Raw genomic sequence first — 17250 nt, 5'->3', positions numbered from 1 at the left:
CATGCGTACGGTCCGCTCTATCGCCCCCACGGGGCTGCGTGGCCTGCGCCTGGTCCGCACCCCGCGCCCGCCGACCCCGCCAGCCTCAGCCCTGGCCCTCCGCCCGCTGGTGGTCGGCCTCAACGCCTTTGACGCACGCAGGCTCGACGGGTACGCCGGCAATCTGCTCGCCGTTGCTCGATCAGCACGCTCGCTTTCTGCTCCGGGCCTTGCCTCCGGTGATGCCTCCGCTTCCGCCCATGCCCATGTGCCCGGCCGCGAGGGCGTGGCGCTCGCGGCTCCCTCGCCGTCATCGTTGTCATCGCCTGCCGCCGCCCCGGCGCAGCGCCTCGCCTTTGCTCTGCCGGTCGCCTGGCCCGGTGCGCTTGCCGAGGACATTGTTGTGCCGGTAGCGTGCGCCGCGCCGGTTCCGTCGTCGGTCGATACCCTCACCGCCGCCGCGCTGCCGTACGCGGGGCTCACTGCGCTCGCTGCGGTCGACGAGGTCACGCGAGTCGGCGCCGGCGACGCCGTCGTTGTTGCTGGCGCATCCGGCCCGGTCGGCGTCCTCGCCGTCCAGCTCGCGCAGCTGCGCGGCTCAGATTCGGTGGTCGCCGTCGCCTCGCGCGCCTCACTCGACGCGGTCGCGCCGCTGCTCGGCGACGTCACCCTCCTCGCCTACGACGAGCCGTCCGATGCGGCCGCCATCGACGACGCCATTGCTGCCTCGCACGTCACTATCAACGCCGCCGCCGCCGATGAGGACCGCTACTTGGCCGCCATGGGCCGTGGCTCGTCGGCGCAGCTCCCGCCGCGGGCCTCGGGCCGCGCCCGCGCCTACGCCACCCTCAACGGCCCGCTGCCGCGTCTGACCGACGAGGGCGGGGTGGCGATTGGCGGTGCGCTCGCTGCCTTTGATCTTGCAGCCTCCAAGCTCGCCGCCCGCGCCGCAGGCTTTGACTACGACTGGGTACTGTTCCACCCATCGGGGCCCGGACTGGCGAGCCTGCTCGACAGCGTCGCCACCGGACAGCTCACCCCGCTCCCGCACACCACGGACTCCCTCTTTACATTTGGCCCCTTTGAGAGCATACCCGACGCGTCGCCGACTGAAAGCCCACCATCAGCCTCGTCCGCTGAGCGCGCCGCCCTTGACGCCGTCGTCGCCGCCTTCCGCACGCTCGACGCCTCGACCGGCTCCGGCCCCGGCAAGACCCTCATCACCTTTGAGCGGGAGCGTGCCTGACGCAGCGCTTCTCACTTGCCGCCGGCGTTGAGCAGAAACTCGGCCTCCTTCTTGAGGTGCCGCGCCGTGTGCACTGTCGTCGTCATCAGCTGGCCACACGGCAGCTGGTACATCAGAAGCGTCAGGACCTCATCCGGCCGGGCAAGCAGCTCCGCCGGCGTCTCGGTCAGCTTGTCGCTCTTAAAGTGCTCGGCGAGGATGAGCGAAAAGGTGCGGAGGAACGTCGTTGCCGCACGCATGTTCTCGTCGGCAAAGACCACCAGCGAGAACGCCACCTTGTTGACTCGCCGCCACACCACCACGGCGTCCGCCGGCACCAGCCTCCCGTCGCCGCCGAGCCGAAAGCCGCCCGACGAGACGCCGACCAGCTTCAACGGGCCCGTCGCGCCCATGACCGCGTCGACGTCACCCTCGCTCACCGCGCCCAGTGCGCCCAGCTGGCCTGCCCCGCGTGCTACCACGTCGATCACTCGCCGATCCAGCCCCTGACCTCCACTTGCCCCTCCCGCGCCGCTCCCGCCTCCACCGTCGCCGTCGTCGCCGCCGCCGCCGCCACCGCTCCCGCCCACGGCGCTCCCACCCGCGTTGCCCCCGCCATCGCCAGCTCCGCTCGGGCCGCCGCCATCGCCTACGCCCGCACCGCCCGCGCCGCCTGCGCCGCTCGCAGCACCATCGCCCAGCTCAGCGCCGGCGTCAAAGGCAGCGCAGGCGAGGTCGAAGCGGACGGCGCCTGTGACTCGGGCCGTGAGGTAGCGAAGGCGCTCGGGCGCGTGCTCGTTGTTGCCCTCGGGCGTGTAGAACTGCCAGGCCACAGGCATACCACTCTCCACGTCGTGCATGGCAAAGCCGTACACCACCATGTCTTCCGTCTCTCCGCTGCCCGCCCGCTGCCTCTGCCGCCTTGTTCGGCCTCTACTGCGAGTCGAGTGCCGCCGGGTGACGGCCGGCCGGCCAACTGGCGACACGGCACGTCGGCGACCGCAGGCGCGCGTCTCGCTCAAACGCTACGCTGCCTTTCTCTCTTTAACCGAACAAGCCTCTCTACCAGGCGCGTTCTGGTGTGGGGTGTGGGTGCGGCCGAGGCGGAGTGCTTTCGCGCGGTCGCGACGGCGAGTCGGCGTCGCCGAGCATGCCGGCATCGGCGGCAAGCGCGTGGACAACTTCGAGCTGGGGACGGGTCCATCCGAGCTCGTGCAGCCGGCGCACCATGAGTGCCACTGACTCGGAGCCGTCACCGACCAGCCCGTCGGCCAGTGTGTCCTGGTACCGCGCGTACGAGAGCACAAGCCGCTTCTCGTCGTCGGTGCTCACGCCGTGACCGTGCCGGTCGCCGGTGCGGACCCGCTGGACGGGGCTCGGCGAGCGCGATGCGTTGAGCAGTGCCGTCGCCCGCTGGAGCTGCTCCTCGCGCAGCGCAACTTCGCGGCGCAACTCCCGCGCCTCCCGCGCCTCTGCTTGCACATGTGCCAGCTCGGCCTGCGCGCTGTCCAGCGCAGCCTCGGCCGCCTGACGCGCCTCGGCCTCAGCGCGAAGCTGCTCGCTCATCCGAGCGCTCGACGCCAGCTGGCCCGACCCGACGACAACCTCCAGCTCGTCGATCCGCGCCTGAAGGCTCGTCATCTTGCGCGCCGACTCGGCGCATGCGCTCGCCAGCCGGTCACGCTCGTGGCTCAGCGCCGAGACCGAGGACTCAAGATGGGCCTCCCTCGCTGTTGCGGCCGCCTCGCCGTCGCTCACCCTCTTCGAGAGGCGGACGACCTTTGACCGCGCCTCGCCGAGCTGCTGCAGCCGGCTCGCCAGCGCCTTCTTGGTCTGGATGAGCTCGGCCGCCAGCGCCTCTTCACGGGCGGACGGGCATGTCGCCGACGCCCGCTCTTCTGCCAGCTTGGCATCCAGCTCCGCCGCCCGCTGCCGCAGTGCGGTCCGCTCATGGTCGACGTCCCGCAGCGCGCTCTCCATCTCGCGCGACTTGGCCACAGTGCCCACCAGCCGCTCACGGAGCTGATCCATGAGCTGCGATGCCGTCTCGAGCTCGGCCACCTTGTCGGCCACCTCGTCGTTGCGGACCGAGAGCAGCCGCTCGGCCTCGGCCTTGCTGGCTTCGGCGGCCTCGGCAGCATCGCTGAGCGCAATGAGCTCCTTGTGCATCATCGCCACCTGCTCCCGCAGCTCGACCACGGTCTTGCCAACAGTGACCACCTCGGCCTCGGCCTTGGTCCGCTCTGCACGCAGCGCATCGGCCTCGCGCGCCAGCTCAAAGACCTCAGTCCGAAGCGCGGCCACCGTCGCTGCCGCTGTCGCCTCGCCTTCTTCCCGCCCGTTGCTCTCGGCGGTCATCAGCATCGACTGCGAGAGGAGGAGCTCATCGCGGATTGCGGCAACAGCGGCCTCGCCCTCGGCCACTGCGGTCGCCACCGCTGCGGCTTGCATCTCGCTCGCCGCCGCCTGCGCCGCCGCCATCTCCACCATGTGGTCGACGAGCGCCGCGGCCGCTGCGGCCTTGCCCGACTCACGCTCGGCAGCGGCGGCAGCCTCGGCGGCGGCGGCCCGCTGCTCGGCGGCCTGTTGCGCCGCTGCCAACGCCGCAACGTGCTCTTCAGACTCGAGCGCGTGCTGCTCGCGAAGCTCGGCGAGTTCCTTGTCCAGCGCCTTGACCTCCTTCTTCTTGGCCTTGAGCTTGGTCTTGTACTCGCTGGCTTTGGCCGCTTTGGCCTCAACCTCAGCCTCGACCTCGAGCACTTGGGTCTCCAGCTCAATAACCTTGACTGCGGCCTCGCGGAGCGCAGGCAACTCGGCAGCAAGATCCTCCAGCTCCGCAATGCGAACCCGGGCCGCGCCCAGCTCCATCTCGGCCTCGTTGGCGGCAGTGGTGCGAGCGGCTTGCTCGCGTGACACCGCCTCCTCGGCAGTCTCGGCACGGGTGCGGAGCGCGACGAGCTCTTCGCTCAACGTGGCTGCAGCCGAGCGTTCGGCCTGAAGCTCTCTCACCACCAGTGCGTGCTCGTTCTCCAGCGCCTCGTTTTGCTCCTGGAGTAGCGAGTACGACGCCGCCAGCTGCGACGAGGTCGACGAGTTTTCTAGCGCCACGCACCGTTGGGTCTCGGCCGCCAGCGCCACCGATGTCTCTTCGAGTTCGGCCTCGAGCTCGGCGAGACGCGCTGCTAGAGCGACCAGCCGCTCTTGATCAACAGCCTGCGCTGCGTTCTGGCTCTCCAGATGCGCCATGTGCTGCGAGACAAGCAGGCGCGAGGCCTCTAGCTCGGCTTCCAGCCGCTCGTTGCGCTCTTCGAGCTGGGCAATGACCATCATCGCCCGTACAGCCTCCGAGTTGGCCGGAGACGGCGAGCCTGGCCTGCTGCTGGCACCATCGTTGACATCAACGAGCTCAACCAGCGAGGCGAGGGACGATCGGAGGCTGACCAGCTCGTTGTCGTGTGATGCTGCCAGCGCCCCGAGCGATGCACCCATTTGCGCCAGAGCCTCAGCGTGCAACGCAGCAAGCTCCTGAGCATCAGCGCTCAGCTCGCTGTGCGCCGCCCGGAGCGAAGCCACCGACGACCGGAGGACCGCCACATCGCGCGGCCCCAGGCCTCCGGCGTCGCCGCTCATCTCGACGAGCACAGCTTCGAGCTCCGTGTTCATGCGGCGGAGCGATGCCAGCTGGCTGTCGCGGACCGTGGCTTCCTGTGTCAGCCGCGCCGCTGCCTCGCGGGCCGCGTCAGCGTCGGCACGGCTGGCAGCTGCCTCGGCCTCTGCACTCGCCGCTGCGTCCTCGGCATTCAGCCTCGCCCGGTGTGCCGCCGAAAGCCGCTCATCAAGCGTTGCCGACAGGTGCTCCTCATCGGCAGCAGCAGCTTCAGCGGTGGCGGCGGCAACAGCAACTGCGCGGGCACGGCCATTGCGCTCGGCCTCGAGCTGGGCAACTAACTCAGCCTCGCGAGCGGCAGCAGCCTCATTGGCGGCGACAAGCTCGGCCTCGAGCTCACGCGCAACCCGCTTTGCCGCGCCCAGCTGTGACGCAAGCGCCAGCAACCGCTGGTCCCGCTCCTCGGCAGCAGAGTGCATGGCCTCGACCTTGGCCTCCAACTCCGCGGTGCGAGCGACAGCGACGGCTTGCGCGTCATCGCTATCGCCGCTCTGCGCGCCACTGGCCTCAAGTCGGCTTACAGCATGTTCGCGAGCCGTCCGCTCGACGACGAGGTCAGCTTGTAGCTGCTGGACTTGGGTCTTCAGCTCACGGATCTGGAGAGCGGCGGCAGCTTTGGGCGAGAGCAGCCCGTCCGAATCCGGCTCGTCGTACTCGTCATATCCCGAGTAGTCGTACTCGTCCGAGCCCGAGTCTGACGTCGGCGTTCCAGACTGCGAGCCCGATAGCAAGTCGGCGTGCGACGGCGGCGCATGAGTCGGCGGCGCCGGTGGCCGAGTCGCATCGTCTAGCGCGCGATCGAGGGCATGGGCCTTGACTCGCCACAGCGGCGCATGCTGGGTGATAAACAGATTGAGAGGGAGGCAGGTGAGTGCCAAGGCCTCCAGATCCCGGACTCCAAGCGAGTGGAGGATGCGGAAGAGGATCTCGCGGTCGAGCCCGAGCAGGTGCGGATAGAGATCGTCCTGCGCGTGCGGCGCCGACGGCACAGGCAGGCGAGCGTGCAGAAACGGCTCGAGATCTTCGATAGAGAGCTTACCGGACGGTGAATCCGAGTTTGAGCCGGACGCGGTGGCGTTGCCGTTGTTGGCGGGCGGCGGAGTGGCAGGCGGCGCGGAGACTTGCGGTTCGACTCTGCGGCGGGTCTTGACCCGCTTGCGCACCCTGGTCCGTACCAGCGTCTCTGGCACATGCGGCGAGGCGTCGCGGTGGACGACCTGCGGCGGCTCGAGCGAAAAGTAGAAGGTCTTGTAGCCCGGCGGCGGGAGCGGGCCGGGCGAGCCCGAGGCCGAGCTCCCGCTACGCTCTTTCCGCGGCCCGGCCTGGGCCTGGCGAGCCCGGGGCCTTTGACGCCGCCGCAGTGGCGGCGAGCCCGACGACGAGCCCGAGTCCATAAACACCACAGCCGACCGTTGGATCTGGTCTGACGGCAGACCGGCCGGACGCATGTCGACCAGTGCCCGCGACGTCAGTGTAGGGCCTGCAACCGTGCCCGACTCCTCCTGCTGCGCATGCGGCCGCGGTGGCGTTGGCGCTACCATCCCCCCCACCCCCCCATCAACAACCGCACGCTCTGTGAGTAGCTCGACCCAGTCCGTGGTAGCACACCATGGCCAGAGCCGCCCCTGGCCATGCCCGCAGGAGCAAACACAAACCGCCTCCCCCCCCCCCCCCCCCACCCGCCTCCACCCTCGCACCCAAGCTCACACCGTACACCGCAAAACCTTGATTGGCATGCTCATAACGGCACCCTCTGTTTCTCGACTGGCACGCCCCAAGTGCACAGTCCAGCAGCAAGGCCCAGTGAGCAGTGTGGTTGACTCTGTGGCACTCGCACTCCCCTCGGCCTGCCTTACTGCCACCCGTTGCCGTCGGTCGGTCGGTTGGAGGAGCGGCAACAGCCACTGCCACCCAGCAACCGCCGCCACCTGCTGCCACTGCCACTGCCACTGCCACTGCCACCCAGCCAACCACCACCCGCCACACGGCTACGGACCAGCTCGAGCTCAACCTCGACCTCGACCTCCTCCACCAGTCGACTTCCCCACCTCACTCTCACCCACATCCCCCTTTGCTCAAAAGGGCATGACCGACGCAGCTGCCACGGCACTGTCCGAGGAGCATGCGCGTATCGAGCAGTACCATGCCCGCTACCCGTCGTCGCTGTCGTTTGGTAACGTCGCCGACGATCGGTCCTTCCGGACGAGAGTGGCCGAGCTGGACCTGGAGCACCTCCTTGACGACTGCTACCAGCTCGAGCGTGCGCGTAGGGCAACATACGGTCGCGCCCTACCGGCTACCTCGACATCCTCCCCTCCTCCAAGCCCTTCTCCGGGTGATAGTACTCTTGGCCCCGTCCCTCTCGCCCTCCCTGTCCCCTACAAGGTACGCCTCCTCTGGCTTTGTCTCACCCGCGCCACACTCCGCGCCAAAATTCCTCTCCAACGCCCCCCCCCCCCAACCCCCCCCCAACCCCCCCCAACCCCAACCCCTGGAACCTTACTCACTCACTCTCTGGTCACCCATACTCACCCTTGCGTATGTTCATGGCGGAAATGACAGCTTCCACACCCGGAGCAGCTGCGATCGGAACGTGACCTGGAGATTGCACGGTTGGCAGTGCTGCCCGACATGTCGCCGCTGGTGGTCCAGGCTGATGTCTTGCGCAACGAGGTGGCGTGGGCTGGAAAGCGCCGATATGAGCTCGACGCAGACATGCCTGCCCTGATCGCAACTTTTCTCAAGCAGTACTCGCGCATGCTGGATGTCAAAGAGGCTCGGCATCACGCGCGATGGGCCAGCTTTGATGTACCGGCCGACAAGCTCTCCGAGCTGATGCCGGTCTTCCGGGCGCGGCTGGCGTCCATTGCCAACGAGCGCCAGGCTGTTCTCGACATGCTTGCGCGACTGGAGCCGCAGATTGCGGCCCGCGAGCGTGCGCTGGGGCTCGGTGCAACGCCGGCCACGTCGACGAGCACGTCTAGGAGCCCGTCACGGAGCACTGGCGGCGGCGACGAAGCCGCGACGCCGCGAACGCCGGACCGGCCGACGCCGTCGCTTGATGCGGCTGGATCCAGCAGCTCGCCGGCCAAGGCTGGGCTGGCCACGCCGGGCGGAGCCGGAGCAGAGGCTGGCAGCGCGAGCGCATCGGCTCGGGCGCCGCCGGTGGTGGTCGAAGAGGCGGAGCTGATGATGTACCTGCGGTGGCTCGTCCACCACAACCGCATTTCATCACGGATTCATCGCCTCCTCGCCAAGGCCACCTGGCTCACCCACTCGCAGCGGACGTCGATGTTCGAGGACGCGCACGAGCTGCTGCGGACCTCGCGGCTTGCGGCCGTCATCAAGCACACGTTTACCCTCTCAGAGACAGAGAGGCACGAGCATCTGATCAACGCCCATAGCATGCCGCTCATGATCACCCACCGGGCCCACATGGACGCACAGCTCGCCGAGCTGCGTGACTTCTGGGAGCTCGACGTCAACCTTGAGGGCATGGACGGTCACGAGTTCCTCTGGATCGCCAACAAGAAGTTCCAGACGGTATTTGTCCTCCAAGAGGTGGACGCCTACTTTCCAGCCTACGACGCGTCGGTCAAGTTTGCGCAGCTCCATCTCGAGGAAAAGTTCTCGTTTGACAAGCTCGCAGTTCCGCAGCGAGTCGCGGACTCGCTCACCATCGACGAGAACACCGTCCACGTCAAGACTGCCGACTGGCTCGACGATGTGCCGTTCACCCCCACGCCCGAGCCGACGCAGCTCCAGCAGGCCGCGCGCATCTTTGGCTCGGTCGACATCCATCCCGGGCTCCAGGCCGAAGCTGCCAACCTGGCCATGGGCGACGTCGAGGAGACGGCCAAGCGACTGCGCCGGTTGATGGAAGACCACACTCGGCGGGCGCTAGGGCTGTCCATTGTTGATGGGGGTGGCTCGTCGGGAGCCCGTGTCCGCTACGACAACACCGAGTACACCCTGCAGCCACCGACGCCGCCGCCACAGGGCGCGCTGGATCAAGACTCGCACAACTTCCTTGCTCCGTCCAAGCTCCTCTCGTTCTACTACCTCCGGCACATCCGCGCCCGCCAGCAGCGGCTGGAGCTCTTGCATCTTCTCAACTACCTCCGGGCCGTCGAGCGGCGGCTTACCGTCGACGCACGCGCCATGGCGAGCGAAAGGGTTGGGTCGGGATCCGGGGCTGACGACGCGGCAGGCATCGACTCGTTTGTCGTCCGCAACGCGTCCGGCGAGCACGTCTCGACGGGTGCGCTGCATGTGATGCCACCCAATCTCGACGAACCGCCGACCCGGGCACACACCGGGCGGTGGGCCACACATCTGCGTGTGCTCGACTCCTCGGGCGTGTACGTCATGTACGATGCCGCCTTAACCGACTTGTCCAATATCGAGGAGGAGTTGGTGGCGGTCGGCTCGCACTACATGTCGCGCGACGCGGACGCTCGGTTCGAGGCCCAAAGCGGGCGACGCGGCGGCGGGCGTGCAGGAGCCGGTAGCGGAACCAACGCCGAGCACGGCGGGAGCGGGCCGGAAGATGGCGCCGACAAGCTTGCGACTGTCGATGCCCTCGCAGTCCTCGGCGATCTATACGAGTCGGAGCTGTGGTTCACCCAGGCCAAGGCCGAGCTGGTCAATGCCTATCTCCACATCTACGAGTGCACGCCCGATCCCGAGGGCGTGGCCAAGGTGGCGCAAGTCATTGTGGACTTGCTCGCAAGTCGGCCGGACCTTGACATGGATGCCGAGTACTTTGCCGAGTCGTATGCAGCCAGCATTGTCAACGTCGAGCTTCACACCCGGCTCATCTCGGAGATGACCGACGCGCTCATCCGCGACGAGCGGCAGTATGTGGCGTTTGTGCACTCGGAGGCGAATGCAGTCGGCACGTCGATGCCGGGCTTCCCCGACGACGTCGCGGCGCGACATGCATACATCCACGTGACGCCTACGACGCCGACAGCGCTGCACCCGTTCGAGTTTGTGCCGCATCTCTACGAGCTGACCAGGCTGCCTGCACTCGCGGCACGCATCCACAGCGTGCTCACCGAGTTTTACACCCAGCTAGCGCCCGGCTCTGTCGGGTCTCGTCGCCGGTCTTCTCTGCTGCGCTCAAGCACGTCATTCTCAAGAAGCTTCTTGTCGAGTGGGCGCTGCTGGAAGAGGAGGAACGCGCACATGACCAGCTCGACGACGCGCTGTCCATGCTCGGCGGTACACTTTGCGACGATGCGGCGCGGCTGGAGACGATTGTGCGGTCTGTGTCGGCTGACGCGACAGCGCAGCAGGCCAAGGCCATGGAGTCGCTCAGCAGTGGAGAGGCGGATCGCAACAGGCTTGGCGGGCTGGGCTCGTCGACAAAGGACTTGCTGCGGCTGTCACGGGCGCGGCGGGCAGCTAACAAGTCGTCGATGTTCTCCGTGGCATCGCTGGTCCGGAATGCGATCGAGCTTGTCCGGCTGCGGGACGGACTGCTCGAGGCGCTGTACGAGACCGAGATTCTGGCGACGCTATACCGTAACCAGTCGCGGCTACTGGGGCATGACCTCGACAAGAACGTGATGAAGCAGTTTTCGTTCAAGACTGATGCGAGCGAGACGGTTGAGTCGGACGCGGTCGATCCGACCGAAGTTGTCTCGACAACGCTCGACTTGCAGATGCAGCTGGCTGTGGGTGAGTTTGACACTTCTTTTGCATCGTTTGACTTTAGCACGGTGGCCGGCATCAAGCGGCTCATTAACGAGGACGGCCTGGTTGCGCTCAGACGAGCGCTCCAAGTGCAGCTTGTGGAGAAGACGCTGCTGACGGCGGCAGTGCTGTCGAACCAGGCTGTTCTGGACCCGATCATTGGGGCGCACATGCTGCGGCGGCATGAGCTACTCGGTCGGCGGTTTGCGGTCAAGATGAAGGAGAAGCTGGCGGCAACGGAAGACGCAGTCTCGCTGCTGGACCTCTCTGTGGCCGGCGGAGCGGCGGCAGCAGCAGCGCGGGTGGCCGACGCCGAGAAGCGGGAGGACCACGAGCTGATCCGCACAAAGCATCAGGAGTTGGCGATGGTCTCGCAAGACTTTTTCTCAGTCCACAACGTCAAACTTCAGGCGCGCAAGACGGTGCTGGCGGCGTACCTCGAAAAATACGGCTACATTCTGCGGACGGCCAAGCCAGACGATGTGCCGGACAAGCTGCGGCAGCTCAAGTCGGAGCTCATAGCATCATACTCGTCGGATGTGGTGCTCGCGGTGTATCCTGTTCTGCTTCGGGCGCAAATCAAGGACGTGGTCAGCCGGGTCCGTGCCACGGTCTCGTCGTGGTCAGGCAACCGCGACTATGACGTGTTTACGCTCGGCACGCTCCAGGACGACATCAACGCAGCAGCAAAGGCGTCTGCTCGCGGAGTTCAGCTAATCGGGTGCGAGCAAACGCTGGCGTCGTTTGCCTCTAGCTCGATGGACTTTATGACCAACACCTTTGGCGCCGGCACCGAGGGCTCGCGCAACTTTGGCGGCTCGCTCTCGATCCGGGACGCGATTCCGTTCCTCTCGCCGTCGATGGTGGCGTGTGGCGTGGGGACGGACGGCACCTCGCAGGACGCACTCGTGGGGATGCCGACGTCGGGGACCGAGTCGGACCGCAAGTTTTTCACCGACGACGGCTCGGCGTTGGTCAACGTGTGGTACCTGCCGACGCCGCGTGGGGTGTCGTACCTACTCGCGCATGCGCCTCAGGCTGTCGAGGTGGTTGGCCTCACGCGAGCGCTGCGGATTTTCCATGCTATGGAGGGTTTGCTCGCGCTGCTCTCGTTTTACTCGCGGCTGGGCCTCTCGGACGCGCACTACAACGATGCCAGCCTCGGGCACTCGACGGCGCTGGAAGAGCTTCACTCGCTGCGGACGCAGATGACGCGGCTGTCGCAGCCGGACGACCCAGACGCGGTGTACCGGTTCTTCAAGGCGCAGCGGGCCAAGTGGTCGCTGCACTTTACGCTGGCGATGCGCCGAGCGCTTGCGTCGTTCCTGGAGCGGGCAAACATGGGACCGGTAGCGCGACTGCGGTGGTACTTGCCGCACGTGGAAGACGGGCAAGACGAGTGGATCCCAAACGTTGCGGCCAAGGATCTGGACCTGGTGTCAATTCTGGAGCCGAGCGACGCGTCCAGCGCGCCGCATGCGTCGGTGGTGGCAGCCGCGGCAGCTGCAGCCCTCGAGAACGGCGGGAGTGGGAGCGACTCGCAGGCGGCATCGCTTTCTGCGTTCTCGTGTCTGGAGTCGACGCTGGCGCTTGTGCCTGACGCAGTGGAGAGCATGGCGACGAGCCAACTTGTCTCTCTCGGTCCGCGGGCTGTGGTGCAGTCCGCGGTGCTCTCGGGTGTGTCGCTGGAGGCTGGCCTGGAGCCGATGGTGCCCGCGGCGTATCTCCGGTACGGACCGCTTGCAGGAACGGCGCACGGCTCGTCGCTGAGCAAGCTCGGGCATGTGCTCGTAGGCCTTCACGAGGCTGATCGGCGGTATGTGCTGAAGGAGTTTGACTTGCTGCAGCACGAGCTCGACGACGCGCTGGCCTCGTCGCACATCTACGTCACGTCGCAACCTGTGGAGGCTGTCTCGCTTCAACTTGTGTACTTGCGGAAGGGGACAGTAGTGACGAACCTCAAGTCTCAGTTCCTGCTTCTCGCGCTCGGACGCGGGCCGCTGGCGACGGCGGCCGAGTACGTTGATCTCAAGGCGGCGTACCACTCGATGATTGTGCCCAAAGTGCTGCTCCTTGCGCGTGCGGCCGGACACTGGCTCCCGCAGCATGACCTCGAGCTCGGGGCTGGCATTGGTGAGGCCTCGCCAAGCATGGAGGAGCTTGAGCAAGTTGTGCCTCGTAAGTTTCTTCTCGACGCGCAGCTGGACCTCCTTGTGGAGGCTCTGGAAGAAGTGCTCATCCGCAAGCAGGCTGCCGAGCTCCGTGGTGTGCAGGCGACTCTGCAGGCAACGCTCGACGGCTCGTCGCGGTTTGCAACGTCAGAGGCGAGTGCGGCGCTGCTCTCGCACGAAATTTCCGACTCGGACTACGGGACCAAGCTGGGGCTCGTGCGCGAGCTCATGGACACGTTTACGCTGCATGGCAGCCGTGTGGAGCCAAGTGGCAGCGGTGATGCGGCGAGCAGCGGGGCGCAGATCGAGGTGACCGAGTCGAGCATTGTCATTCCGACACGGGTGTTCCAGCAGGCGATGGATGAGTTTGCCGGCCGCGTGCACACATGGGGCGCGGAGCGGAACGAGCGGCAGGCTGTGGCAGAGGCACAGTTTGTGGAGCAGCTGCGGCACCGACTGTATGTGGCAGAGCAGGACAAGCGGCATCTGGAGCTGCTGCGAGCTGATGACGAGAAGAAGATCAAGACGCGGGTGCAGGTGGAGGTTGCGGACAAAGGCTATGAGCTCATCCGTCAGATCTCGCACATTTACCGCGAGCTTGCGCGGTTCAAGGAGGCGATGGAGGCGCAGGCTGTGCAAATTCGCGACGAGGTCAAGCAAGAGTACGATGACCTGGTGCACGACCTGTACACACAGTACATCTCAACGCGAGCCAACTTTGAAGAGTACCGCAACTTTCTGTATCAGGAGATCCAGAACGAGCTACACGTGGTGAAGCAAGACTCGATGAAGAAGCTGCTCAACATCTCGCAGCTCCCATCACAGGAGCGGAAGCGTGTGCAGCAGCTTGCGGACCTGGAGGAGGACATGCACAAGCTCAAGACCGTATCGACTAACCTGGAGAAGACGGTGCTGAAGCTCAAGACGATGCACACGCTCAAGGAGATTGCGCTGCGGCAGACGTTTGAGAAGAAGATCCGCGACGAGCAGCGCGAGCGGGTGAAGAAGACAAAGAAGCTGTTTGAGATCCGCGAGACGATGGAGCAGGACAAGGAGATGCTGACGCAGCTGTTGGCGACGACGCAGAACGCACTCTCGAACGCCGAGGCCGAGGTGGAGACGCTGCGTAAGAATCTCGAGCTGCAGCAGCGGAACAAGAAGTCGCTTGTGCACTGGAAGGTGACCAAGTCGCACTTGCTCGACAGCTTGCAGGCCAAGGTCGACCGGTACGAGCGGTGGGGCAACATCGATGTGGACAAGCTACTGTTGGAGCTTGACCGCAAGGACGGCGAGCTCGTGGAGCTGCGTGACAAGGTTGCACGTATGGAGCGTGTGGTGGAGCTTGACGGGCGGCGTCGTGCGCGTGCGTTGGGCAAGCTCAAGTCGCAGCTGGAGCTGGAGCGGTCGCTGAAGGAGCAGGCATTTGAAGAGGTCGAGGGCCTGCGTGCACTGGCGATGGACGCTAATGCACAGGCGTCACTCCCGCTGGAGCGGGCGGCGTGGAAGCAAAAGTACGACGCGCTGCTGGAAGACGTGCAGGCTGTGCGACACGAGAACGAGGTGCTGCGGTCGACGCTCAACCAGCTTGCGGCGCTTCCGGGAGGGCTGACGCGGCCTGTGGCATCACCGGGCTCGCCGTCGGGTGCCGCCGGCCCGTACGTATCGCCAGACCAGTTGCGGCCACTCTCTGCTGCGTCGGACTCTGGGCAAGGCAGCAGTCGCGTGCCGCGGCGGCCGCCGTCAACGGCCTCTGGCGGGTCTCGGGCAAGCTCGCGGCCGGCGTCGCGGACGTCGTCGGCGGGCTCTGTGCCGCTGCGGATGGCTGCGCCGCGGGGCAGTCAGCGGCGATGAGAGGTTTACCTCCTAAAGGCATGCGGGCACTCGGGCGCGTTGCGTCAGCCGCAAAGTAAACATTACATAACGCAGCCGTGTGTTTTGCTCAAGCTGCCGCTGTGGGTGTTTTTGAGCGAGAGTCAAAGCGGGAGGTCCGACTTGAGATGGACGAGTGTGAGCGAGTCAGAGGCGACCTCGCGCTCGAGCGAGTGGATTTGTCGGTCGAGGAGCGAGGCAGTGGCAAGGTCGCTAGCATGATGGGTTGGGTTGGCGAGGCGCTCGGGCGGGACGAGCTGGCCGTCGAGCTGGTAGGCGACGATGCGACGTCGACGTGCAGCACGCTTGCGACGGCGGCGCGGAGCAGCGCCCTCGCCCCGGGGACGGACAATGTCTTCGAGGCTGAGGATAGGCGGCGGCGGCGCGTCAGCGTCAGCGTCAGCATGTGGGCTTGCGAGTGTAGCGGCGGCAGCCGCTTCGGCGAACAGATCGGCGGCGTCCTGAGGCGTGAGGTGTGGGAGCTCGTTGCGGCGACGGGCGTCGAGATCGTCGATGGCGGCGAGGAGTTCGGGATGCCAGGGCCTGCTGCGGCAGGCTGTAGGGAGAAGCGGAATGCAGAGGGCTGCATGCTCGGCAACCTTGTTGAGCTCGCGGGCGGGGTTGATGGCCGGCATAGAGCCGAGCGGTCGAGTGCGGGCGAGCTGGGAGCCGAGCGGGGCGGCGTCGGCGTAGCAGGCGGTGGCGGCGAGAAAGGCGCGGGTGCGCTCGTGATGGGCGTTGAGGACGGGGTTGAGGAATGCAAGATCTGCTGAAGCGTCAAAAGGTGTAAATGCGCCGAGACGCATGACGGCCTTGGAGAGCGCCGCAAAGACGCGTGCGTGATGCGGTGAGGGCAGGTCGGGGGCGAGATGCCAGAGCGACGGCGAGAGGATTGCTGCGGCGAGGAAGCGGAGGATGACAAAGGCGACGACAGCAGTAGTTCCGATGGCCGGAGCAAGGTTGGGAAAGACCGCGTTGGCCGAGTCATGGAGACGGGCGAGGACAAAGGAGCAGACAGCCGGGAGCTTGCTCGCAGAGTCGAGGATGGCACCGAGGTAGCGCTTGAGGAGCTTGACGAGGCCGGCGCGGGCAGGCTGCGAGGACCAGATGCTGCCGGCCGAGTGCGGGGCGAGCCAGTCGGCAGCGGGGACGGCGTAGGTGGCAGCGACGGCGGACTCGAGGGTGGATTTGAGGTAGTGTGCGCCTGACAGCTGAAAGAGCATGTCGATAACTTTGGAGGCGAGCGAGTTGGAGCGGAAGATGACGGACGGGTCCGGGGTGTGCTTGGTGAGGTGGTTGGTGATGACGGCCGGGAGCCGGGAGTAGAGCTCACCTTGAGCGGCCCAGGCCTTGACGAGAGCGGTAGCGAGGTCATCGCGGTCGTGGGAGACGTCAGCAAGGCTTGTGAGCGGCTCGAGATCGTGGGCATGCACGGCAATCCAAAAGGCGGTGTAGTCGGGGAGCGGGAGGATGTACTCGCGGTGGTAGCGGAGTCGAAGGCGGAGGGCGCCGAGCGAGGTCGAAGATGGCATGCCGGTAAACGAAGTGGGACGAAAGGTGGCGAGCAATGAGTCCTGTGGCGAGTCGCGGACCTCAAACCAGCCGTCGAGGACAGCACCGTCGGCATCGAGGTGGGAGAGCGGGACGACGACGAGGCCGAGAAAGTCGTCATGGCCAACTCGGTCAAAGTCCCACAGCTGAAAGACAATGCGGGTAGAAGCCAGGTCGAGGCCCTCAAGATCAAGGGTGAACTCTTCGTCAAAGACTGGGTCGAGGGTCTGGCGGACGACCTTTGTGGAGAAGACGCGGTCCGGCGGCGGGATGTCGGGAGAGCTAGAGGCCGAGTCGACTGAGACTGAGCGAGAGCGGCGAGAAGCTACGCGAGTTGCGCGGTTGATGAGGGCGGCGGCCGGGGCGGCGATGGATGAAGTCAATGCGGAGAGCGAGAGCGAGGTTGGGGCGGCGTCAACGATGTCATGGTCGGCAGTGGCTGCGTCTGCAGCGCGGACGGTGATGTAGGGGTCGGAGAGGCCCGATCTGTCGGAGCCGACGAGGCCGACGGCAGCCATAATCAGGACGCGAACGAGCGTGGGCGAGATGCGGGCCATGCGCAGGTGCAGCTCGCCGGAGATGTGGGTCTGGAAGGGGGCGAGCGGGTGCCAGGCCTCGACGGCGGTGTTGTTGGCCAGGCCCGCCAGCGGAATCTTGACGACACCAAGCTGGCGGGCCGAGTTTGTGTCCGAAACGGTGACAAAGACGGCCGAGGTGTCTGGGCCGAGGGTCAGGCTCAGCTCCTCGCCGAAGAACGGGTCGCACGACGGCGCGGCGGTCCGGGTGGCCACCACGGCGCCGGTGCCGAGGCCGGAGACGGTCACCTTTGCCGCCGGCGGGCTACGAGAGGTACCAAACCGGGACGATGAGGAGAGCAGGTTCTTGCCCTCGGCCACCCGCATGTGCAGAGTCTCTATGACTGTGCATGCTGTGTCGGTCATGGTGGTGGTGGTGAGGGGAGGGGGGGGGGGAGGGGGGGAGGAGTGTTCGGTGTCAGGTTTGGTGGGAGAACGGTGCGTGGCGGGGTACGGTGAGGCGAAGCAGCTGTGGCAGATGGCAAGCGAAATGAAGGAGATGTGTAGAGGCGA

General features: G+C 66.3%; 4 protein-coding genes across 4 annotated transcripts; 2 read left to right on the top strand and 2 right to left on the bottom strand.

Annotated features, from left to right (window-relative positions):
* Position 1: 1 nt before the first annotated feature.
* AMSG_04196 (zinc binding dehydrogenase) lies at positions 2-1366 on the top strand (the record flags this gene model as incomplete). The annotated part of the gene is made up of 1 exon (XM_013903525.1): positions 2-1366. The coding sequence occupies one exon, from the start codon at positions 2-4 to the stop codon at positions 1223-1225; it is 1224 nt and encodes a 407-aa protein (XP_013758979.1). The 3' UTR covers positions 1226-1366.
* Positions 1032-6412, bottom strand: AMSG_04195 (uncharacterized protein; the record flags this gene model as incomplete). The annotated part of the gene is made up of 2 exons (XM_013903524.1): positions 1032-2101; positions 2334-6412. The coding sequence occupies 2 exons, from the start codon at positions 6410-6412 to the stop codon at positions 1237-1239; spliced, it is 4944 nt and encodes a 1647-aa protein (XP_013758978.1). The 3' UTR covers positions 1032-1236.
* Positions 6413-6956: 544 nt separating this feature from the next.
* Positions 6957-14666, top strand: AMSG_04194 (uncharacterized protein; the record flags this gene model as incomplete). Its single annotated transcript, XM_013903523.1, has 3 exons — positions 6957-7137; positions 7492-9962; positions 10001-14666. The coding sequence occupies 3 exons, from the start codon at positions 6957-6959 to the stop codon at positions 14591-14593; spliced, it is 7245 nt and encodes a 2414-aa protein (XP_013758977.1). The 3' UTR covers positions 14594-14666.
* AMSG_04193 (uncharacterized protein) lies at positions 14585-17103 on the bottom strand (the record flags this gene model as incomplete). Its single annotated transcript, XM_013903522.1, has 1 exon — positions 14585-17103. One exon carries the CDS (start codon positions 17101-17103, stop codon positions 14716-14718), a length of 2388 nt encoding a protein of 795 aa, XP_013758976.1. The 3' UTR covers positions 14585-14715.
* Positions 17104-17250: the final 147 nt, after the last annotated feature.

Source organism: Thecamonas trahens (genome assembly GCF_000142905.1).
Source record: "Thecamonas trahens ATCC 50062 unplaced genomic scaffold supercont1.17, whole genome shotgun sequence".
NCBI classification, from domain to species: Eukaryota; order Apusomonadida; family Apusomonadidae; genus Thecamonas; species Thecamonas trahens.
The sequence above is the reverse complement of the archived record's forward strand: the minus strand, read 5'-3'. Positions and strand labels throughout refer to the sequence as shown.